This window comes from Neurospora hispaniola (assembly GCF_033458365.1).
Source record: "Neurospora hispaniola strain FGSC 10403 chromosome Unknown B0T23scaffold_5, whole genome shotgun sequence".
Lineage (NCBI taxonomy): Eukaryota > Fungi > Ascomycota > Sordariomycetes > Sordariales > Sordariaceae > Neurospora > Neurospora hispaniola.
Genome location: NW_026944410.1, coordinates 2,419,195 through 2,442,786, shown reverse-complemented (window position 1 = coordinate 2,442,786; position 23,592 = coordinate 2,419,195). Strand labels below are relative to the sequence as shown.

The following is a 23,592-nucleotide window of genomic DNA, read 5'->3' as shown; positions in this document are numbered from 1 at the left end:
TTAGTCATTTTGTTTAATGTTTTCTGGTCTCAAATTACACAGGACATGCAAGATGCGATGCAGTACATAACACACTGGAAGTGGTCATGGTGGTCTATCTTTGGACGTCTGGACACTTGCATGTCAAGCTGTACCTACCTACCTACCAATGCACTGGAGGATAATGGTGGGGTTTCCTGCCGAACCACACAAGAACAGCATTCAACAATCCCCAAGGGGACTATGTATGGAATAGACGGGGATTAGGCCCAAAAAGAGAGAGACATCCAGTCCCACGACACTACAAGGTACTTATGCAATGTCAGGAATGTCTGTGCAAATCAAATGAATGCGGTGTGTGTACCCCTCACTGCTCGAGTCTTGTTCCTGCCTGCCTTGTCCTCTCCATCGGTCGGTTGCAGATGCCCCTCCATCGGCAGTACCTAGTGTACAGTAGAGGAGTGCCTACCTAGCAAGAGCTACACGCCGATGCAGTACCGGTGGTGGCATGGATCCCAGTACATCATCACATCGACCTTCATCCCGTCTGGCTGCGCATCAACAGTAAGTAGGTAGGTCCAGCCGACGTGGCCCTGATACCTACCGGGGCCTATTTGCACGCCCGTCTGGCATGACCCAAGTGCAAGTCCTGCTTCTCGTACCTACCTAGGTAGCATTGCCGCCGTGCATGTCGATAGTGGCAGATACGTTGTGCCCGCAGCGCAGAAATACCTGTTTCTCCATGACAGCTGTTAGTGCCAGCCTAACAAGTGGGTACCTAGCCCCAGCGTTAGTGTCCTGTCTACCATCGCGCTCACACGTTTCCACAAAGGTCCCGCCCCTCCAGGTCGTCACCGATCCTTTGCCGCTGAACAAGTTGCTCTCTTTTTTCTCGGCTACCCTATGGACCCATCTCTTGTTGGATTTCTTGATTTATTGATTCTTCCCAGTTTCCCTAGATTTTTCAAGTCTTTCTATTCGACTGTGTGTGGTTGCGCCCCTTCTAGATCCCGGGTCCCCGCTTGAGGGATCGACTGCGACTCAAAGCTCCCCCTCCCCTCCAAGACACTCGCCATCTGTACGCGCGCACCAACAAAAAGGACAAGAGGCCCAGAACCTCGTGTGTGTGCTGTACACGCCCTGTCGATCAGTTACTTTCAACGTTCCCCTTTTCTTCCCAATCGTTTCTTCCTCCCGGACCGCCGCCTGAGGTGGTTTCCGTTGCTGCCCAAGAACACTCGCTTCCCGACAAGTCTTCCCCCCTTGATATACCTTTTGCGAGAGCTTCCGCGCACTCGATAATTGCTGTGAACGTCTCGCCCCTGAACTTCTGAAAGCAACACTGGACAAGACGAGGTCGACAACATGCCCGTTTTCGACAACCATGAATACCTCACAGAGGAGGAAAAGAGGCTGAAGGAGGATCGAAACCGGACCAAGTACTGGAAGAAATGGGGTCCCTATGTGGCTGAAAGACAATGGGCGACTGGCAAGTCTTCTCAACGCCCGTCTCCGCTGGAGCTAATTACAGCTCGCCTATGTCAATGTCGTCTCGTCTGAACTAACAACTGTCCCTTCTTACAGTCCGAGAGGATTACAGCGCCGACGGTGATGCGTGGAGTCGTGAGTCTTTCATCCCGTGGTTGGCCTTGAACCCTGATGGCCAGACCCGCTGATATGTTGGCTGTAGACTTCCCGCACGAACACGCCCGATCTCGAACATACAGATGGGGAGAGGACGGTATTGCCGGCGTTTGCGACACACATGGCCTCCAGAACATTGCCTTTTCTTTCTGGAACGAAAAGGAGTAAGATAATTGTCCTTGAATATAAACAAGATAGTCTTGTTTGCTAACTGGCGCTTAGTGCCTTCCTCAAGGAACGCCTCTTTGGCTTGTCCAACCCACAGGGTAATCATGGAGAAAGTATCAAGGAGGCTCACTTCCACGTGGACAACACACCTGTGAGTTTCACACTCTTCCTGGACTCTCTGTTGAAATCGTACTCGTTGCTAACTGATTCTCTTCAAACAGACGGTAAGATTTCCCCGTCAACGGGGACATCACGGAAGCTTACAGTCTTGACTATAGCACTCGTACATGAAATATCTTTACAAGTATCCGCAAGCAGAGTTCCCCTATGAGGACCTGATCAAGGAAAACGCTCGACGAGGAAGGACGGACAAGGAATACCAGATTCTCGACACCGGCGTCTTCGAAGACAACCGTTACTGGGATATCTTCATTGAGACCGCCAAGGAAGATGACGATCCGGATGAGCTCCTGTTCCGTGTTACTGCCTGGAACAGGGGTCCGGACCCGGCTCCTCTACACATCATCCCTCAGATGTGGTTCCGCAACACCTGGGCTTGGGGCCGTGAGCCGGAAAGCACCAAGCCCTCGCTCCAGGCCGTTGGGGATAATCTGGTCAAGTCTCAGCACCACCAGCTGGGAGAACGCTATCTCCTGCTCTCTCCCTCGCCCGGTGTCGGTCCCAGCGGCGAAGATGTACACCCAAAGCTCATCTTCACCGAGAACGATACGAACACCGAGCTTCTCTACAAGGTCCCGAACAAACAGCCCTACGTCAAGGATGGCTTCCACAGATACATCGTCGACGGCGAGAAGGAGGCCGTCAACCCTGCTCAGACCGGTACCAAGAGCGCAGCGTGGTTCACCTTCAACGAGGCTGGTGGTGTGGCCCCGGGCGAGTGTGCAGGTAAGTACTTGGAGCAAGGCTGGTTACTGGCAAGCACTAACACTGAGTAGTTGTTCGTTTCCGTTTCTCCAAGAAGAACACCGATTACCTTGACGAAGAAGAGTTCGATGACCTCATGGACAAGAAGAAGGAGGAGGCCGACGATTTCTACTACCGCATCAGTCCCTTGCCGATGGCCGACGACCTTCGGAACATCCAGCGACAGGCCTTCGCGGGCATGATGTGGTGCAAGCAGCATTACCTCTTTATCTGGGATGAGTGGGCCAATGGCGACCCTGCTCAACCACCTCCGCCTCCTGAACGAAAGAATATCCGCAACCAGACCTGGAAACATCTGCACTGCGATGATATCCTCTCGATGCCAGACTCATGGGAGTATCCCTTCTTCGCTGCTTGGGACACCAGTTTCCACTGCATTACCCTGGCCATGATTGATCCCGAGTTTGCCAAGAAACAATTGGATCTCTTCACCAGGGAGTGGTACTGCCACCCCAACGGACAACTTCCTGCGTAAGTGGATTTAAGAGAGCCTGGCAAGACTTTAGGAAGCAAGCTAACAGCAACTAGATATGAATGGAACTTCAGTGATGTCAACCCACCCGTACATGCCTGGGCGACATTCCGTGTGTTCAAGATCGAACGCAAGTTGTACGGAAGGCAGGATCTGGACTTCCTTGAAAGAGTCTTCCAGAAACTGCTCATCAACTTCACCTGGTGGGTAAACAGGAAAGACGTTGAAGGCAAGAATGTCTTCGAGGGTGGTTTCTTGGGTCTCGACAACATCGGCTTGTTCAACCGGTCTGAGCCCCTGCCCACTGGTGGCACCCTTGAGCAAGCGGACAGCACAGGCTGGATGGCCTTCTACTGCCTCAACATGCTCAATATGGCCCTCGAGTTGGCCAAGCACAGGCGCATCTACGAGGATATTGCAAGCAAGTTCTTCGAGCACTTCATTCTCATCAGCGATGCCATGACCTTCCGCATGGGTCAGAAGGATGAAAAGTCGCTTTGGAATGACGAAGATGGCTTCTACTATGATGCCATCTCTTGGGGTGGTCCCTGGATTCAGCAACTGCCTGTTCGCTCACTTGTCGGATTGATCCCCCTTTACGCTACCTTGACGCTGGAGCCTGAGCTGATCAACAAGCTTCCGTCCTTCAAGAAGCGCGTCGAGTGGTTCATGCAAAACCGTGAGGATGTCGCAGAGCGAACCATGTTCAGCATCCGTAAACGTGGTAAAGGCAACAGAATTCTGTTGTCTCTTGTCAATGAGGAACGCTTGACCAAGATCCTTCAGCGAATGCTCGACGAAGACGAGTTCCTCAGTGAACATGGTATTCGGTCCTTGAGCAAGTACCACAAAGAGCACCCCTTCTCGATGGACGTTAATGGCCAGACATTCAAGGTCGGCTACGTCCCGGGCGACTCGGACACTGGTCTCTTTGGAGGCAACAGTAACTGGCGTGGACCTATCTGGCTCTGCGTCAACTTCTTGCTCGTTGAGTCGCTGCAAAGATTCTACCTTTTCTTCGGACAGAGTCTACAGGTCGAATGCCCCGTTGGATCAGGTGAATATATGCATCTCGGTCATGTGGCCGAGGAGATCCAGCATCGCCTGCAGCATCTCTTTGCCCGCGACGATAATGGTCGCCGCAGCATCAATGGTGGCAATGATGTGCTTGACTACGACGAGAACTGGCGTGATTACCTTTGGTTCTACGAGTTCTTCGATGGAGATAGCGGACGTGGACTGGGCGCCACGCATCAGTGCGGTTGGACTGGTTTGATTGCCAAGATGATCCACGACACTGGCGTCTCCTGCCGTCTCCCACACACTCCCCGCACACCACGTATCGGCATGGCGCACTACTTCGACGACATCTTCCACCGCCACGCTGGTGGAACGCAAACGCCCAAGACACCCCGCTCTCCCCATCACCTTCGCCGCAACTCAACTACTCGCTCTATTTCCGCCCGCAGCGACTTTGAATTCAATGGCTTGGATGATGACAAGGAACTCACCGACGACGAAGCCACCTCGCCAGTGGATCGCCGCCGGTCTGTGACTAGCTCTGTGGTGGGACTTTCGAACGGCAGCGCGCGCGAGAGGGAAGAGACCGATCAGCACCTGCAGAACTATATCACTTCTCAGTTGGAGAGATTGAAGCAGGAGAGGAGTGAAGGGGAGGCAGATGGGTTGGTGGTCCCTGGGGGTGAGGAGTTTGAAGCTACTGCGACTCCTTGAATGGGTTAAAGCATGGATGCCACTTGGTGCATTCGATCAACAGATAAAATGGGAGGGAGGCAAGCTGCGAGTTTCTGGTTACCTGTTATAGCCATAGATGTTTTGTTTTTGTATTGGCCCCTGGAAATAGACCTAGAGTTCTAGAGTCTATACAGAATGAGTGGGTGGGAGGAAGTTTTGATAATGAAATGTGTGATGTTTTATAGTTGCATTGTCATTGTGATGGTGCTCAACATGTGTAGGTGAGTGGTTATGGCTCCTGCGCTTGGATCGAAGATATCTCCGTCAATCCCTGATATTATCCATGACTGCATCACGTTTTTATTGCTCTATCTCTGTCTGGTTACCACAGCTACCCGTGACGACGGCGGGTGTCACGCATGGCATTACCCAGGCTCTTAAGATGTGTTTCGATTCTGCGTTTATTATAGTAGGAAGGAGCAATCACTCCTGCCCATAGGGTTTATACATGTAAATTGAGACTATTGAGTATCGTCTCCGATATAGCGCGAAAGGTCGTTTGTTCAAATTTACCAGTGTGTCATTGACCTCCCACAATTACTTTAGAGCACGAGCAAAGGTTGCAACATCAAAGACATGCAAAACATCAATCACCTCTTACGAACAACCTGACTAATCCGGCTCATTCCTATGAGTGAACAAGCATGATATCGATATCTACATAAGAAAGTGTGACAGACCCCATTTCATCGTTAAGGCATGGTACGCACTAATTCCCAATTGACCTTCCACCATTCCTTTCAAACCGATCCGTTCATCTATCACATTTCATATAAAACACTAGGTATCACCCCTGCCTCATCTCACCTATTGCAACTCATGCATCTGGCCCCTATGATTTGCATTCAACTCTTGCGGCTCCCCCACCGCATTACTCGCCGCCTCGTAGATCGGCTGTCCGCCAGGTCCGTATATTGGTCCTTGCCCTTGCCCGCCCATTGGTGCACCCGTGAAGCTCTGTCCTGACATGGACAAGTGATGCGGATGACCGCCGCCGCTACTAGGTTGATACCCACCCCCGGACACCAAGGTGGAAGAAGGGCTGGAGGGGGGGATGTAGCCTGATGTAGGGCTGCCATTGGGGTTGTTATTCCATTGTGGCTGCTGCCCCCCGTTGTTCATGTCGCTGTAATCGGCGAGGGGAGGGGACGAGGCAGGAGCAGGGTAGTGTTGTGCCATGGCGGGTATCTTGGTAGGGTCGGGTTGGCCGCCGCCGCCGCCGGCGTAGTAGTAACTGTTGTGAGAGTTGTTGTTGAGGGCTGGGTCGAGATTACCCGGGCTGGGTGCGGGCGGCGGTGGAGAGTTGGTTAGACCTGCATAGCCGCCGCCAGGAGCTCCGGCTGCTGCGGAGCTGGTGGCAAGAGTGTCGGGGGTGTTGTTATTCTTGTTGTCGTGATTTTTGTTTCGGCGCACCAACCAGACGATGCCGAGGATGACGAGACCGATGACGACTAGACCGCCGACGGCTCCGCCAACGATGGCGCCGATGTTGGTTCCCCCTTGTTCCTTCTTCGGGTCCGGTTGGTTGGGGTCGGCGGGATCGGTGGACGATCCTCCCACGCCGACGGTGCCGGAGGAGCTCGAGGAGGCGGTTAAGCTTGCGTGATCGGTGCTACTGGACTCCATAGTTGGAACGGCAATGGTAGAGCTGCTGCCGGTGTTTGTCCATGTCAAAAAGGTACGGCCATCCGTCTCGCCATCCCAGGTTGTCTTGGCTGACTGTATACGCGAGCCGCTGAGGGTGCCGCAGAAGTAATCAGTGATACCACCGGGGAAGACAATGGTTTCGCAATAGGGATTGTCGGTTCCCGTGCTATTGGGTCATTAGCAGGCTGTTAGGAAAGGATATCCACGTTTTGGGAGAAGGCTTACCACTTCGCGGTGTAAGTGTCTGCCATGCAACCATCATCGCATTTGCTCTGGACAAGGACCTCGCTATAGTCCCTGCAAGCAACACGGAAGCCGCAAAGTTTGGTGTTGCAGCATCCTGCAGCACCCGGTATCGTGCCAGAGGAAGGAACGAAGACGCAATAATTGGCTGGGTCGACGCAGGTAAAAGCAGCGCCTATGACAATACCATGATGGTTAGTATGATGAGAACTTATAAAGAACAAGGAATGGTCTGTATCACTTAATACTTACCTGGTAATCCGCTCACATAACCACAAGTATTGTCTGGGGCAACGAAGATAGTATCGCCATAGGAGCCAGAGCCGCTTGCGCTCCCGGAAACTTGACGTTTGAAAAGCTCATGATGAAGAGTCGGGGGAAGTGTTGGTCTAGGAGTCTGCGCGTCTGACGGAATGATAACTCGATCTGTCGCCTGGGGCCCGGGAAATGCTAAGGCGTGAACAGAAGCTCCAAGGAGAGCAACACGGTAAAATCTGGAGACACCCATGGTTGCGGATGGCGTGAATGGACTCACATTCAAATCACAACAAGAAAGAAAGAGGGAGAGGAAGAGAGGGTTGTGTGAGAAAAGGATGATTTCAATGGGATGATTATCTAGTTCAGCCCTCGGAGAAAAGCAACCAGTGCCACTTTATCGTCCGCGAGACCAGTCAACCCATGGGATAGCTGCTTGCATATGACGGCGAGCCTAGAATAGTAGGGACCTTCGGTTCTCTTTTTGGTCAAGCCTCCCACATTCCTATGCTTCTGCACAATATTTTCTCTCAGCCTGGGCTACGAGAGCGGGTTGCCTTCATGCAGAAGAAGGCCATAGGATACCAGTCACAGCCATGGCGAGAGACCCGCGGGTGGCTGGCAAGTGTGCCTGACTTTGACGCCCTTTTCTCCTCTTCCCGTGAACCCATCTCCCCATCTCTTCTTCCTCTTCCTCCACACTGGTGGTACCCTTGGGGGAGTCCAGTGGTCAAGGGTCCCATTGCAGATGCTCGTGGCTTGCTTTGGGCCAATTCAAGGGCGGGCAACAAACGTGGCTTGCAGTAGCTGAAGGAACAGCATGTCTCTGATTGGGACAAGACGGGGAAATGGCACACAGAGCTGAGGCTCAACGTCTCATGGTGAGGTCCCGAATTGGGATCCATTGCGATTCTACTCTCCACTTGGAGGGAACCCTGCCTGGGGCAAAAGTGAGCTGGTTGGGCCATCTCTCGCTTGGTGATAAGTGATAAGTGTGAGCTTCCCTGGTCTAAGTGTACAAACACCCCTAAGGGGTGATATCTTCCCTTGGTAATTGTCAAGCCGGTCACCTGAAACAAAAAGGACCAGAGTGCTAACGTGAGAACTGTCGTTACCTGAGGCCTTCTAGTTTCTTGGAGCATGTCCATGTTCACGGTGTTGCGATGGCCGATGGGTGGGAGGACAGCACGAAGGAGTGAGTCTTCGGAAATGAGGAGTAAGAAACAACGAGGCTGTCGAGCCCAGCTCCCCAGATGTCCAAGGTGGTGGGTGTGGCACAGCACCTAGTGTATAAACGACCCCAGACTATCGATTCGAGCTTCTGTGAGTGTAACCCTATCCAAACCATTTGGGATTCTTCTCCGAGAGATAGGGTCGTGGGGAGCGGGGCGATCAGTGTTTCGTTGGGCTGAGATGGGGGTGGTTTTCTTTTTTTCTTTCGCTTCGGTCACCCAAAACATGGAAGATCTGAAAGTTGTCAAGTGGAAGCGGAAGCCTGGAAGACAATCAAGCGGCCCCACAAACAGGGCACCGAACAGCGGGCCCGGCGGGCAGTGGGCCGGAATGCGGCACACACCCACGCAAAACCTTGGACGGATCTGCAACCCACAACCCCGTCCACAACCAACAGTGACAACAACTCGCTGCCGGGCCCCCAACGCCGATCGTCTCGCAGGTGGACGGGACGGGACCCACATGAACAACCCAAAACAGACGTCCCTCACCCACTCACAACTCACGATCCTTCGTCACCTCGACAACGACGACGACCGTACACCAAGTCGTGTAAACAAATGACCCTTCATGACCCATGACCGATCTTCTCCGCGTCCTGCCGCACTTCCCCGTCGCCCAATATGCAAGTCTAATCTCTGCCCTGGAGAAGGTCGGCCTCACCACCAGCGACCTCTTGACCCTAGAAGCAGCCGACATTGGAAAACGCACTCAACTGCCCCTGCTCGATATCAAGCGTCTATGTGCCGCCGTTCTCGCTGCTCTTCACGATGACCTAGGTGTTTTCGCCACATCTCGTCGCGGCCAACAGGGCAGCAGCAGTCATGTTCAGGGTCAACAACATGGTCAGACCCTGAAAAACGCACCCGCCTCCCTCGCCGCACAATGGCAGACCATCAGCACCCTAGATCCGGACATCGACCGCGCTCTCGGCGGCGGCGGTATCCCCGCCGGCTATGTAACCGAGATCACCGGCGAGTCCGGCGCCGGCAAGACGCAGTTCCTGCTCACACTGCTCCTCTCAGTTCAGTTACCGCCTCCGCACGGCCTCGGCAGGCCGGCGCTGTACATCAGCACCGAGGCGCCGCTCTCCACCCGGCGGCTGGCCCAAATGCTCACCACCAACCCTTTCTTCGCGGACCTTGACTCAGAAAGCGGCCGAGGAGGAGAAGGACGAGGAAAGAGACCATCGCTCGACAACATCATCAGCACCGTCACGCCCGACCTGGAAAGCCAAGATCACATCCTCACTTACCAAGTGCCCGTGGAGATTGAGCGGCGCAACATCGGCCTGTTGGTGCTCGATAGCGTGGCAGCCAACTACCGCGCCGAGTTTGACCGTTCTTCCAAAGAAACAGCTACGTCGTCCTCGACACCAGGCGCGCGATCCTCTAACATGGGAGCGCGCACCGCCGAGCTAGTTCGACTAGGAATGCAACTTCGCGATCTAGCGCAAAAGTACAACCTAGCCGTGGTGGTTTCCAACCAAGTAGCCGATCGGTTTGGGACTAAGATGCCTGAGCCCATTTCTTCTTCTATGGCCCGCTCCTCTATCCCCATCCCACCTCGATCCAGCAGCAACGTTCCCACCCCCTCCACCCCCTACCCTCACGGTCACCCAGCAGACGAACCCTCAACAATCCACCACCCTGCCCTCCACTTCGACAACCAACAACGTTTTTTCACCGGTTGGGGCGACGATCCTTATGCCTCGTACGCTTTGAAGACTCCCTCCTTGGGCCTGGTCTGGTCTACACAGATCTCCGCGAGGATAGCGCTGTTCAAAAGGCCTGCTTACGGAAGGACTAAGTACCAAGCTGATGATGATGATGATGATGATAACGTCGTTGTCGGCAGTGGGAGAGAAGCTGTGGGGATGCCAATGCTGAAGAGCTGGAGGAGGTGGATGAAGGTTGTTTTTGCAGGGTGGACGGCGGAGAGCGGGACGGGGTTGGGAGAGAAAAGTGTGGAGTTTGAGGTTTGGATGGGGGGGTTGAGGGGGGTGGGGAAGAAGAACGGGAAGGAGGAGGGAATGAAGAAGGGGGAGGGGGACTTGAAAGGGGGTGGGAAGGGAAAGGGAAAAGAAGGCTGAGATGTGAAAGGGGTTTATGAGAGGACAAGGAAAGAGATGGGCCAAGGTGGTTTCAGGAAGCAGTGAGTGGTGTTTTCAATTGTGCTAGAAATGATCTGGGATGAAGAAAAAGAAAAGGGATAATATGTGATACCCCCCCATTTTGGTGCTTAGAATACACCTATTTAGAATACCAAATGTAAAAGTCGACGGTTGGTGACGCCAGTCAGTGAGCGAACGATACACACGGTCAAGAATAGCCAAAATACTCGCCTGGAACATCAAAGATTTCTTCTTTATCTTGAGTCAAAGTCAATCGCGGAGTGACGTCGTCCACAACAACTGCTTGCCTGTAGGATTTTATAGGCAGGTGTAATTAGGTATATTGCATGCATGCGCGTCCATTCAAGGGTACGTTATGAGCTTTTCTTCCTCACTATCACAGCAACCCAAGAGTAGATCCGGTCCCGGAAACCTGGGTTAGACAATGTTTATTGTGCACCCGTCCTCTTTGCTAACCTGTGATGTCCAGGCAAAAATCGAGAACAACGACAACCAGATGCTAACCGTAGCAGTAAAAAGGGCTTTAAATGGGGTGCAAAAGGATCGTGATCGAACTTGTATATGTATTTTGTCTTTGTGTGTAAGTCCCATTACAGTCTAGTGTAACCGTTTGTCTACCCTCGCCGCGCTCTTTGAAAATGCTAAGGAGTAAGAGAACCACGCGCGCCCAAACACCTGTCATGTAAACTATCTGCAAGAAATCCAAACATCAACCGGCAACTACCACCAAAGATCCCGTTCTCCACAAACCCGTACTCATTTCATCGACGAGTTTGAATTCCTACACGACACGATACCACCTCATATCCTCTACCACCCACGGAGGGAGTCGCTGAAGACTACCTCGGGTGAGGGAACTCATCCTCCAACTTAAGCTTCACACCCACATTCATACTGATAAGCTCCTGCACCAGCAACTTGCAAGCATACGGCATTGTCATCTGGGTAACGTTCCTCGTGCTCTTGCAAGCGTTGCAGTAGCCCTTGTAGCCGAACAGGCCACACTCCTGGCAGACGTCGAGCTCGGTGCCATCCGAGGATATCATGAGACGCTCCAGCAACAACTGCGAGGCGCCGTAGGCGATCAAGCAATCGCGCTCCATCTCTCCAAGACGGAGACCGCCGTCGCGTGAACGGCCTTCGGTGGGCTGGCGCGTGAGGATGGCGCGAGGGCCGCGCGAGCGCGAGTGCATCTTGTCCTGTACCATGTGCTTGAGGCGCTGGTAGAAGATGGGGCCGTTGTAGATGTAGGCCTCCATGGGCTCACCCGTGATGCCCGAGGTGAAGTAGTCTTTACCCTCCCACGAGAAGCCGTGGTCGATCAGGGCCTGGCCCATGGACTCGACAGGGTGCGAGCGGAAGGCATCGCCGAAGCCGTAGTCCTTCTCGCCAGCGATGACCGAGGCTTTGCCGGTCAGGCACTCGAAGAGCTTGCCGACTGTCATTCGAGAGGGGAAACCGTGGGGGTTCATGATGATATCGGGGCGGAGGCCCTTGTCGGAGAAGGGCATGTCCTCTTCGTTGACGATGATACCGACGACACCCTTCTGACCGTGACGGGACGAGAATTTGTCACCAAGTTCCGGCCTACGAGTTTGGCGGGTTTGGACCTTGATCAGCTTGTTCTCGCGCTCGTTGACCGAAATCATGACCTTGTCGATGATGGCGGGGTCGGAAATGCGGTAGTTGGTTGATGCGTCACGGTAGTCGTCTGACCCACGATCGCCAGCGATTCCAGTAGAGATCTGGTCCAACGGGGTCTCCTTCTTGATCATCGTTTGTCCGGATTCAACCTTTGAGCCCACCTGGGCCAGGCCATCGGCGTCGAGGATGGCGTGCTTGACAATGGGCTTGTCGTCTTCGTCCTTCATGATACCGCCGACCCTGTCGCGGCGCCCATTCGTATAGCCTTGCAATTCGGCGGTATACTTGCGGAACACTTGGCAGCGGCCGAATCCACGATCTAGAGAAGCCTTGTTCAGAACAAGCGCATCTTCGATATCGTAGCCAGAGTAAGACATGACAACGACGGTGGCGTTCTGTCCTGCCGGGAGCTTGTCGTAATGGATAAGTTGAATCGTCTTCGTAATGACCATTGGTCGTTGAGGATAAACAAGGGTATAAAGAAGGGTATCGATTCTGTTGAACTGATTGTAGGCAATAGCACCAATGGCTTGTTTACCCATAGCGCACTGGTAAGTATTACGGGGAGACTGGTTGTGATGGGGGAAGGGAATAAGACCAGCGACTGCTCCGAGAATCGTGAAGGGCTCAATTTCCATGTGCGTAGTGCTGTTGGTGATTTGATCCTCCTGAAGCGCCACAAGGGTATCGTTCTCTTCGTTGACATCGAGATACTCAACCACGCCGCTGGTCAGGAAAGTGTCGAATGTCGCTTGACCAAGTTGAAGCATCTTCAGGTGCTCTGCCTTCAACATGGACTTGCCGTTCTTGACGATGATGTAGGGGCGGCAAATACGTCCTTCATCGGTAGCGATATGAACCGCCGAGAAGTGCTCGTTGATGTGGATGCTCACAAAAGGAGAGACCCAGCCCCGGCGACGCAAAGTTCTGAACCTGGCGGCAAACCGCTTTGGCTCCCTGGTCACAGCAAATGGTGTACCATTCAGATGGATGATATACGAGCCTTTGCTGTGCATCTCCGTTCCGGTGTATTCTCGAATCGGTCCCACGCTCTCATCAGCAGCAAAAATCATCTTCTTCACTGGCTCCTCCGGCACGTTCGTGGTAATATGTGTCATGAGTGCCAAATTCTTTACCAGACCACAGGCTTCACCTTCAGGTGTATCAGAGGTGCAAAGCATACCCCACTGCGAGGGCTGTAGGGCTCTTGGACCGGAAACCTTTCTTGTTTTTTCGAACTGTGAGCTGATACGCGTCATCATGCCCAGCGCAGCGATATAACTGAGTCGACTGAGCACGTGGGTGATACCGGCTCTGTTCATGTTGAAACGCTTGACCGTCCAGTTGCCGCTCTGGATAGCGCGGTTAAGACCGTGAGAGATATAATGGCCGTTAGCCATGATCGCACCATGGGGATCATACGTAGAGGTACGGTTGGGTTTCTTGAAAAAGTTGTCAATATTGTACTTGACGTCTGAAATGAACTTTTTGAACAAGTCTTCAAATAGAAGGGAGATCAGCTGTCCAGCCAATTCCAATCTCTTGTTGCCGACGAAATCTCTGTCATCGACGAGCTTGGGATTCTGAGCTGCCATCAGCACGCGGCGAACCATCATGGCAATGTAGACGGCCTTGGGATAGAAGTCGAGACCCTCAACAGTAACGTGCGCAATAACTAGGTTCGCAAGTGCGTCGAGACCTTCTTCGGCATGGTTTCTTCGGGGAGCGGCACCGAATTTGGGTCTGTTACCGCCCATCTTGACTCTAGCACCAACGTATTCCAACGCTTGTTGTTGTGTGTAGACACCAGCTCTTCCGGCTTCATCAAAGTTGATGAGGAAATCGTCCTGGTAGCGCGCATCGCCACCGCAAACCAGCTCGATAATGTCGTTGTCGGAAAGACCACCGAAGGCCTTGAGAACGATGACGATGGGAATGGGCTCGGAGAGGGTGTTGTGCTGCAGAACAATCCGGTCCTTCTTGAGTACGACGTAAGTCTTTGACTTTCTCTCGTGTGTGGAACTGGTAACCGAGGCCATGACTCCGCCAGTCTTCTCGTCGGCCTCAACAATGATACGGTTCTTGCTAAGCTGTTCCTGAATCAAAATGACCTTCTCGGTTCCGCCAATAACGAAGTAGCCACCGGGATCGAGAGGGCACTCGTTGAAGACCTCCATCTGGGCATTGGTGGCGCCGTTGAGGTAGCACTTTGCGCTCTTGAGCATGACGGGAATGCGGCATAGCGGGATGTTCTTGCGGACGATGACGTTCTTGTCGCGGGTGTAGGCGATGTCGACTTCGACAGGGGCGGCATAGGTCAGGTCGCGGAGACGGCACTCCATGGGGGTGACGGGGTTTCGAGACTGGACTTGTTCGCCATCTTCGGTGCGGGTGGGCATGCCGACGCGAATGTCTCTGAACTCGAGCCAAAAGTTGGGGTCCTGGTCGCTGCGGACGACACGGTTGGCCCTGACGATGTCCTTGATTTCCTCATTGACGAAGTAGTTGTACGAGTCGATGTGTTGCTTGACGAGGCCCTTGACCTTGAGGAAGGCCGGGACAAGATGGAACTTGTCCTGCGTGGTCGAGACGGGATCGGTCAGCTTCTTGCCATTGTAGAACGGCTCCAGCAGGGCCTCAAAGCCATCGTCGAGAGCCGCCATCCTTGCATGTGCTGACTGCGGGTGACGGTTCGTCGTGTCGATCGGGCCGGAGGAATGGAGGATGGCGATGATGGGCGCGGAACGACCGGGGATGCGTGTTTGGTTGAGAAGATGCGCCTTGCAGTTGTGTAGGTTTCGATGTGATTTTTGGCCCCGCGGCAAATTGATAAGGATTAGTTGCGATAAACTTTTTCTACGGGCTGGCCGCTGCCGTTCTTGTCAGGTCAGTAGCGGGAGGTAAGCCGCGGCTGGGGCGGTGGGGGACGACGGGGCGGGAGTGGTCTGTGCTTAACTGTTAGTGTAGTGTAGTGTACACTACACTAGTGCAGGCAGTGTTGTGGTGACCGGTGACTGCAGTGGTAACTGGTAACTGGTATGCCGAGGCCAAAATTGTTAGCGCCCACGTTTTGGACCCCTGATTGACAGTTACATACATAGGGTAGGTAGGTAGGTAGGTAGGTAGGTTCCTGTTCCACTTTTGGCCGTGCCCTGTCACCTTTGAAACCTTTCCTTTTGCTTTGACTCCGGACCGTCACTTTGATGTTCGTGATAAGGAACCCCCGCCTCTGTGCAACTCCGACACATCTGCCTCCTGGTGGTAGGTTGTATTTACCTATCCAACCTCAACTAGCACAACGATTTGAACAATTTGTAGCGGGGTCAGGCCAGCCAGGTAACCTCAAGATATGTATCCGTTCTGCTGAATCTACCCGCGCCAAGCGGAAGCCGGGCCTTTGATCGACACACCAGTCAACAGGGGAGAGCTTCTGGTCATGAAATCACCTGCCGGGTCGTTCACGATCTCTCTCCTACCTGTTATCATGTTGATGGTCTTCTTCGGTCTTTGTTTGTTGGTTATGGCAGCCTTTGAATTGCTAATCGCATACAACGGAGGTTGATGTTATTCCCAAGTGCTGTGCCCGTCACCACCTGCTCAGGCTTCAAGAATCAGAGAAGGGTTATGCTTCTGGCTGACTATACAAACGTCAAAGAGTCGCATCACCGTTGGCCGTGTCTCTTAGCATAGTGTAGGTAGGTAGGTACCCATCTTTTCTCAAGCCAGCTCTAGCAGGGTGCTACCTTGCTTGAATCGACCTGGAACCCAACCCAGCAGTGGGGAAAATCCGAAAGAGGAGCAATTGAAAAAGGCGAGGAGATTTCACATCAAGGTCAAACACTTGGGCGCGGCACTTGTGCGTTCGCTTTCTCAACCATGATCTCAATGAGCACCCAAGTCTAGCTATCACCTGGCTGTCGTACATTTGGGTGATCAGAAAGTAGATCCATCTCCTCTCTTATACTGAATCTTCCACAGGGCAGAAGCGAGGGTTAGAGTGTCCAGCCTTGAACACTGACGGCTGCCGGCCTGTCACTCACTGTCTTATGCCTTTTGTCACTATGGCTACCTTTCCCATGCCTTGTCTCGAGCTTGTCTCGCTTGTCAGCCAGAGGGGAGTGCTGCAACACGCAATCCCTCTCGGTTCTGTCGCCAGCCAATCATTCCCTATCCGGTTCCAGACAAGGCCTAACATAGCGCAGGGGCAGCTGCAGACTGGACGCAAGGGCGCGGGTAAGAGAATCTGGGGCAGCCACCTCGTGGATTGCCTCACTGCAGGCCGTATAACGCCCGGCGACGCCTATACACCGCTAATTCCTCAGGACGTCCACTTTGCCGTCTCTGATGTTCCATTGTAAATCCTGGGGGTTCCTCGTAAGGCGATAGATATATCTGGGAACTGAAGCAGGGCAAAGGCAGGAAGAGGCTTTATCTCCATCCTACAAATACCCCCCTGGGTAGAGTCGGGGTAGGTACCGTATGCTTGGATCCCTCATCGCCTTCGCCTGCTGTTGTTCCTGTAAAGCACATGTCCGTTTACAGGCCATGTTCAAGGGATCTGGTAGCAACTGGAGGCTGTCTCGTTGTAGAGAGAGGCACTCCAGGTTGGCTAATGTATGTCACGCCAACAAGCCGCATTTGTAATCATTCGCAACTCTGGCTGTCAACTTCCAAAGAAGTGGAAGGGGAAAGGGAAAAGAGGAAGAAGAGGACAGCGTCGATGAGGAGAGCTTCCACTTCGCAAGTACCGGTACCTGTCCGAAGGGTGCAAAGCGGGGACCTCTTAGCGCGATCGCCCTTGGCCAGCAGATCCAATGATTGGGCTTCTGTCGTCCATCCACTGCGGAATCGAAGCACTAGTCTCTGGCTGTCAGGGGTTCTCGAACCCAGCATGCAGCATGTCCTCGCGTAGAGGTACTTAGCTACCTACCTAGTACGTAGAGGTGAGTTGACAGTCCTGAGGGCATCCACAGAAGAGAAGTGACATGGACCACAGCGGCACCTCCAGCGGCAGCGGCAGGCTGGGCTGGGGGGGTTGAGGTCCAGTGCCCGCGAGAGAGGAAGCGGGTGGCATCCCATCCTCTCGCGCATCCCCATCCGTTCGGTGCCACCAACCGACCGTGACCGTCAGTCTTCCGCCATACACTCCCTCTACTTCGACCTCCCAACCCGTCAGGCTTACTCGTCCTCCATCCCATCTCTCTTCGCTCTTTTTGCTGTATTACTACCACTCCCAAACCTGCTGCTCCAGGCCTTCCCGGGGCGCAGCGTATAGAGTATACGTGCGCCGACGAGACATATTGTTTCGCTTGGTACCTCTACGACTAGGTAGGTAGCTAACCTTGACGTCGTTCCTTCAATCGCATCCCGTCCATCACATACCTCAGGTCCGGGCCACTCATACGCCTTCCATCCCCTCTCGACCTCGGACGCTGGAGCCCACGAGAGCCACGGCCTCGTCCTCACCCAGCGCTGGCCCATCGCAATGCCCAGTCAGTCTCATAATGGGCGCCATAGAGGTACTCAGGCTGCTCCAGTCTTCAGGACACGGCCGACTACAAGCGCGCGGTCCTATGCCTGCCCACGGCTTGGATGGCCATCGCACCAGCTGTCAGCATCCTGAGGAGCTTTGAATTCGACACACTAGCCTTGCCGAAGCCGAAGGAACTATTTTTGATTGCGACTCGCCGAGGGGTCAGCCATTCGTCACTACAACTGCTCTACATGTGGCTGTACATGGCACATTATCGTCCTCATGTGTTGCTTCTTCTCACAGTGCTCGTCTTGGTATTCGCTGAAAAAATATGTCGACTAACGCTTGTGTGTGGTATTAGATTATAGAGGGAGCAGCCGCCGACAAATCCATCACCCTGTATAACAAAAGTGTATCGATTAGCAACTGTAAAGCCGAGATAATCATGGACGAGTTCTACCGCCCCCAGCCCCAGCGGGGCGAATCGCAAATGGCGCCCTCCTTTGTCAACAGGAGTGGTCCCTCCCTACCGCGCCGATTCACCGCAGAATCGGGCCATGTACCAACACTATCATCCTTTATACCTGGTTCCCAGCGCCCACCCGAGCCCATCGAGTTTGCTGCTACTCCTGCTGCGGTACGTTCTTCCGGTCCTGGCCGCCTCTGCTCTTGGTGCAGACGCGACGGTGACATGTTTGTTGGGTATGGAAGATCATGCTGATCATGCTTGGTAGACTCTCCACAAGGTTCAGCTGGTAAGTCGCAACTTGTTCGCAACGACGGCCCCAGGTGCCCGCTAACCTCGCGGCCCATGCGGTTGCCTTGACAACAGTTAGAAAAGAAGAGACAGGAATACGAACGAATCCGAGAGAGCAAGCGGCGGTTCGAAGCCGAGCTCTCTAAACTAGACGCTCAGCAGCGTCAGGAAGAGCGCGAACTCGCACAGATGGCGGAGGATCTGCAGATAGGCAGATTCGCCGGCCACCAGTCCGAGCCGACCACACCCCCCGAATATCGCGATGCCTCAAGAGGCTTTCCCTCCATGTTTTCCCGCCCGAACCGGCACTCGACCGGCCTCGTCAACCGTGGAACCCGCTCCTTGCTCACATCTCCACCGTCGGGGATGCTGCCCATGCGGTTAGCCTTCGATGACCAACTGCCGACACGCTCAGGTCCAGGCTCACGAAGGAACAGTGACGAAGATGAGAAGGAAGAGGCTGTACGCCAGGATCCCACCAGCCATCGTTCCACCAAAGCGTGAGTATTTGCTTTTCTTCAAGCTGTCGAACAGGTTTTGCGTTGCTCCCAGTCTGCTGCTGCTATCTGATGTGAAGCCGTTGCTTTTTCTGTGATGGGGCCGGAGAAGAGATCATAAGCCCCTCAAATCTACTGTAAAGGGTATCGAAGTTTCGGCCCAATCTTCTGCCTGACTGAGCTCTTGGCCAAATCTCCTCTTTTGCTGTGTCCAAGGCACTCTTTTTCATCCCATAATCGCAAATTATAGGAGAATGGGGATCAATAGCAGACTCGATTATCCACCCAAGTGGGAAGTGATCTATAGAGGTTGCTATTGTCTGACAGGTTACTCCATTCTGGCAATGAACCTTCGTCTATAAAAGCACACGGTTGCGCCCTTCTCTCCTTGACCACAACTTGACTCCTGTATAACTCAACGCACTCGCCCTCAATATCAATTGCAATTACGACCCAGAGCTTGACGTTAACGGGGGATCTGCCTATTAGTACGAACCGCTACTCTATGCCTGTGACCCGATCCCGTACCTCGTACGATATCGGTCTCGAAGACAGCAACAACACAGCCGGATTTCTTTTCGACGACGAAGAAGATAACTCGGGAGAGGGTAGAGCGACTCCCACCGGGCAAGTAAGCAACGCAGACGCTTTCCCTACATTGTTTAGACAGCAGGGATATTCCAATAGGGTGAGTTTGGCCTTTTCCGTTCCACTGGTTGCGCGACGGAAAGTGGTGTTTCGATCGATCCTGTCACTCAGCTCCGGCTCAAATTCATTTCACCTGGCAGGCAACTGAGCTTTCAGAAGTCCACTCCTTGAAGTGCTCAGATGCCGGTGAATGTGTTATGCTGGTTTGGTGCCCCAAGGCACTTGCGGGTGCGAAAACCACACCCACACCCTCTACCCCCACACCTGACAGCACGAAGCACATCTATTCCTGAACCACCTTGTTGCTTCCTCTTCACTTCGCGCATCTTCCTTGCCCTCGTTTGCACCGTCACCGTCAGCAAAACATCCCGCAAATTGTCGTGTACGATAAATGCAGTGGAAGTCTTGTTTATTTTGTTTGCTTCCCCCTTATACCGATATTTCATCCCCTTCCACTACTCCTCCCCCCCAAACTTTTGTTTTTTTGTGATTTTGTGTTGACTCAATATCCCACCCAAAGCTGTCTGCTTCTTCAGCATTAGACGTTGTTTTAGGCCAGTCTTTCGGCCTTGATAGTGTTGGCGCAAGCGGCTGGAACAGCATTAACAAGCATCGTTCACAGCATAGCATGTCTGCTATCGGTTCTGGACAGGCAAGCGGAACAGGCTCAGTGGCTTCGCCTGAGCTGACTCCCATCGGCACTCAGCCCGCAAACGTTCGCCATTCTCTGGACGGTACGAAGCTCTTCCAGGAGAGCGCAATCGGCTCTGCTGACGCAACCCCGAGTTCCGTTATGTCGCCTGCTATCAGCAACATCTTGGCCAGCCCCCCAAAGCTCCAGCAATCGTTTTCCGCCAACGACGTCCCAGTCCTCAAATCTGCGAACGGTCAGTCTAACAACAACCACGCCCAGCAGCACTTTCATAACCACAACGCCGGCCTTGGCCGTATCCCAGCTGGTGCCATGGCCGCGCGCCATACACGTGAGCTTTCTGGTGATACCGGTTTGACGAACAGCCGTGATAACGGCGGCTACCCTTCAATCACTTCGACTTTGCACGCCAATGCTGCACCATTCGGACCTGTCGCTCCTCAGCAGCAGACCTCTGCTGCAGTCAACACAGGCTTGACCTCGACGGCACCAGCGATGCCCTATTCCTACTACCCGCCGGGCCCCAACTATGCCCCTCCTGGCAACAACGCTGGATACGGAAACCTCCCCATGATGATGCAGAACATGTCCGTTGGCAACAACAACCCGGCAGCCGTGTATGCCCCTCAAAACTATACGGGATACGGCGCGTTGTACAACACCGGTAGCAGCCCTAGACAGCCCCAGGATAGCCAAGCCCGTGTTATTCAGAGCCGGCGCGCCATGGACGGTGAAGGTGAGCACATCGCAACCTCCAGATTTCACCAGATTGCTAACCTTTCAATGGCAGCCATGTCTCGTTTCAACAACCTGCCTCTGGAGCAGGTTGTCGGCACCATTTACACGCTATGCAAGGATCAGCATGGTTGCCGCTACCTACAGAAGAAGTTGGATGATCGTAACGAGGAACAAATCCACATGATTTGGCTCGAGACTAACCAACATGTGATCGAGCTGATGACGGATCCTTTTGGCAACTACCTCTGCCAGAAGCTGCTCGAGCTCTGCAGCGAAGACGAACGCACTGTTCTCATTCGAAATGCAACATCAGATATGGTCCGCATCGCTTTGAATGCCCACGGCACTCGAGCGCTGCAGAAGATGATCGATTCCGTCAGCTCACCAGCTCAAATCAACCTCATCATTGAAGCGCTCCGCAACCGCGTTGTTGAGCTCATTCAAGATCTCAACGGTAACCATGTCATTCAAAAATGTCTGAACAAGCTCAATGCCACCGATGCCAGCTTTATCTTCGATGCTGTTGGACAAAACTGCGTTGAAGTTGGCACCCATCGCCATGGCTGCTGTGTTCTTCAACGTTGCATTGATCACGCCGATGGGGCCAAGAAGATTTGGCTTATTGAGCGTATCACAGCCAACGCCGTTACCCTTGTCCAGGACCCCTTTGGCAACTACGTGGTTCAGTACATCATTGATCTGAACGAGCCGAGCTTTACCGAGCCCCTCGTTGGCCAGTTCCTCGGTCGGATTCCACAGCTGTCGAAGCACAAGTTCAGTTCCAATGTGGTCGAGAAGTGCCTGCGTTGTGCTTCTCCTAATTCCAAGGACAGGATCGTCAGCGAAATTATGTCACAGAACGAGATCAAACAGCTCATGCAGGACTCATATGGCAACTACGTTGTTCAGACGGCACTGGACTATGCTACTCCGTCCATGAAGCACCAGCTGGTTGAGGCTATTCGTCCTCATTTGCCTGCTGTCCGCGCGACACCTTACGGCCGACGCATCCAGGCCAAGATTCAGACTTACGACAACCAGACCCAGAGCGGTACGAGCACTAGTGGTCAAGCGACTCCTGCGGATCCGGCAGGCGGCCAGATTTCCCTTCGTCCCGCACAGCACAACCGTGCCATGTCCAATAATACGTCAATTCTCACTAGTGGCGGACTAGGAAGTGGCGCGAACGGCATCAACGGTGGTAATGGGCATCCCCTAGGCACCGTTTTCCCCGCAAGCAATATGATCACAGTTCCGCCTCCTGCATCGCAGCAGTTTCCTCCCGCTGGCGCCCCGGCTGAGAATGGCCAGAACTGGGTCTAAGCAGTAATACGAAAGCGTCTAGCAAGACGGACGAAAAGGGTGTACATTATATGATGAGAGATGAGATCACATTTCGAATGGTTTTCACTTATCCATCGGCTTGGGGAGTTTCCTTCCTCGGACGGACACGGACCTCGCGGGTCTCTTAATACCTGACAAAAACGGGACAGAGTTCCATTAAACAGATAATTTGCTAAGATAAAGAGAGATCTTTTTTCCTTTTTTTCTGATTTGATCTGGTATTATCGGTGACGATCCTGGTACTGGGGAGCGGTTGTTTTTCTCTTTTTTATCAGCGAAACATGTTTCGGGCAACTAGGCGACGAATCAAAATATGAGAAAGAGAGTTATCGAGCCTTAAGCAGGAAGGGGAGGCACTATGGAAGATTATTTTAAGATTATCTGCAATGGTGCCTTCTGCTTTCTAACTTCTTTGTTGTACAATACGTCTCTCAAGCTCGATCTCGAATAGGAAGAAAGGGGAGAGGTACGATAGCGTTAGGACAGGTTGCCGTAGCATAGATCTTTCAAGGATAATAATCGAAAGTTCCGTTCCATTGCCTTCCTCAACCTCGTGTTGTCGCTTTTATCTCTAAACTCCTTCCCTATTTTGTGTTTTGCGCTTTTCAGGGACTCATGTGGTGTTGCCATTTTCTTCAGATGTAGTTGTGGATACTTCCACCCAACACAGAGACTTCGATAGGCTTCTCTCATTACCATCGCCTCGCCGTGTTCCTAACATGGGTCATATATGGAATCTGAATCGAAAGCCTCGTTCTCATCCTGGACTTGAAACTAAACAATCCCAAATGTTTTCATCCATCGGCCTTGCAGAAACAGAGTACATAACTCACGCCTTACTGTGCCTCATAGAGACGGCAGAGAGATATAACCAACTCGTAAATAGAGATTCATCGTTAGAGACCAAAATAGTTCATTCGTTGTTGACGTGCTTCTCCAATTTTCATCCCTGTATCGTAAACATGACCGCAAGCCACACGTCTGATGATAATGAGATTGATGATGATGATGAATCATTGCACCAAGCAGAAAAAAAGTTTGATACTAAATTTGCCTGGAAAAGTGACTGACTGACCTATGATAATGGATGACCCCGAGACAACCAGTAAGGACAATAAGGAAATCGATCAAGGGAGAAACATATACAATGCATACTACTGCAAGTAATCAGGAAAAAAAATGTGTCAGAACACAGCAACTCCATTCCTCGACTCCCTCGTCTTGATCGATCATTTCGTGACAGAGGGGGGGGGGGGGGGCAGAAAAGACACAGTTCCTTGGGCGAAGACTGGACGACGAGAGCATGACGGATTGATTCGATTGAGTTGAGGGTTGGCCTACAGTAAAAGGGATACGTGTATACA

At 52.9% G+C, this 23,592-nt stretch overlaps 7 protein-coding genes across 7 annotated transcripts; 4 read left to right on the top strand and 3 right to left on the bottom strand.

The window, feature by feature from the left end:
- Positions 1-1,344: 1,344 nt before the first annotated feature.
- On the top strand, positions 1,345-4,942 carry B0T23DRAFT_317937 (Six-hairpin glycosidase; the record flags this gene model as incomplete). Its single annotated transcript, XM_062835039.1, has 7 exons — positions 1,345-1,487; positions 1,580-1,602; positions 1,670-1,787; positions 1,846-1,942; positions 2,070-2,697; positions 2,745-3,207; positions 3,265-4,942. 7 exons carry the CDS (start codon positions 1,345-1,347, stop codon positions 4,940-4,942), a joined length of 3,150 nt encoding a protein of 1,049 aa, XP_062691931.1.
- A 508-nt stretch (positions 4,943-5,450) lies between these two features.
- On the bottom strand, positions 5,451-7,712 carry B0T23DRAFT_360391 (uncharacterized protein). The gene is made up of 3 exons (XM_062836259.1): positions 7,106-7,712; positions 6,836-7,028; positions 5,451-6,776 (listed from the first exon to the last, which is right to left on the bottom strand). The coding sequence occupies exons 1-3, from the start codon at positions 7,359-7,361 to the stop codon at positions 5,771-5,773; spliced, it is 1,455 nt and encodes a 484-aa protein (XP_062691930.1). The 5' UTR covers positions 7,362-7,712; the 3' UTR covers positions 5,451-5,770.
- On the bottom strand, positions 7,639-8,013 carry B0T23DRAFT_443816 (uncharacterized protein; the record flags this gene model as incomplete). Its single annotated transcript, XM_062840878.1, has 1 exon — positions 7,639-8,013. One exon carries the CDS (start codon positions 8,011-8,013, stop codon positions 7,639-7,641), a length of 375 nt encoding a protein of 124 aa, XP_062691929.1.
- A 574-nt stretch (positions 8,014-8,587) lies between these two features.
- B0T23DRAFT_443814 (P-loop containing nucleoside triphosphate hydrolase protein) lies at positions 8,588-10,700 on the top strand. The gene has a single exon (XM_062840877.1). It carries the CDS (start codon positions 8,919-8,921, stop codon positions 10,431-10,433), a length of 1,515 nt encoding a protein of 504 aa, XP_062691928.1. The 5' UTR covers positions 8,588-8,918; the 3' UTR covers positions 10,434-10,700.
- A 179-nt stretch (positions 10,701-10,879) lies between these two features.
- B0T23DRAFT_382421 (putative DNA-directed RNA polymerase III second-largest chain) lies at positions 10,880-15,041 on the bottom strand. Its single transcript, XM_062837329.1, has one exon. It carries the CDS (start codon positions 14,780-14,782, stop codon positions 11,315-11,317), a length of 3,468 nt encoding a protein of 1,155 aa, XP_062691927.1. The 5' UTR covers positions 14,783-15,041; the 3' UTR covers positions 10,880-11,314.
- Positions 15,042-18,037: 2,996 nt separating this feature from the next.
- B0T23DRAFT_405566 (uncharacterized protein) lies at positions 18,038-18,987 on the top strand (the record flags this gene model as incomplete). The annotated part of the gene is made up of 4 exons (XM_062839014.1): positions 18,038-18,229; positions 18,327-18,347; positions 18,425-18,849; positions 18,927-18,987. The coding sequence occupies 4 exons, from the start codon at positions 18,038-18,040 to the stop codon at positions 18,985-18,987; spliced, it is 699 nt and encodes a 232-aa protein (XP_062691926.1).
- Positions 18,988-20,031: 1,044 nt separating this feature from the next.
- On the top strand, positions 20,032-22,577 carry B0T23DRAFT_168748 (armadillo-type protein). Its single transcript, XM_062832871.1, has 2 exons — positions 20,032-20,882; positions 20,937-22,577. The coding sequence occupies exons 1-2, from the start codon at positions 20,123-20,125 to the stop codon at positions 22,205-22,207; spliced, it is 2,031 nt and encodes a 676-aa protein (XP_062691925.1). The 5' UTR covers positions 20,032-20,122; the 3' UTR covers positions 22,208-22,577.
- The last annotated feature ends 1,015 nt before the right edge of the window (positions 22,578-23,592 follow it).

Excerpts from the sequence above, each read along its gene's own strand:
- B0T23DRAFT_382421 (XM_062837329.1), bottom strand. The coding sequence starts at position 14,782 with ATGGCGGCTCTCGACGATGGCTTTGAGGCCCTGCTGGAGCCGTTCTAC.
- B0T23DRAFT_168748 (XM_062832871.1), top strand. The coding sequence starts at position 20,123 with ATGTCTGCTATCGGTTCTGGACAGGCAAGCGGAACAGGCTCAGTGGCT. Across the intron at positions 20,883-20,936 it reads GCGCGCCATGGACGGTGAAG|CCATGTCTCGTTTCAACAAC; the intron begins GTGAGCACATCG and ends TTTCAATGGCAG.
- B0T23DRAFT_443814 (XM_062840877.1), top strand. The coding sequence starts at position 8,919 with ATGACCGATCTTCTCCGCGTCCTGCCGCACTTCCCCGTCGCCCAATAT.
- B0T23DRAFT_360391 (XM_062836259.1), bottom strand. The coding sequence starts at position 7,361 with ATGGGTGTCTCCAGATTTTACCGTGTTGCTCTCCTTGGAGCTTCTGTT. Across the intron at positions 7,029-7,105 it reads TTATGTGAGCGGATTACCAG|GCGCTGCTTTTACCTGCGTC; the intron begins GTAAGTATTAAG and ends GTATTGTCATAG. Across the intron at positions 6,777-6,835 it reads GACACTTACACCGCGAAGTG|CACGGGAACCGACAATCCCT; the intron begins GTAAGCCTTCTC and ends ATGACCCAATAG.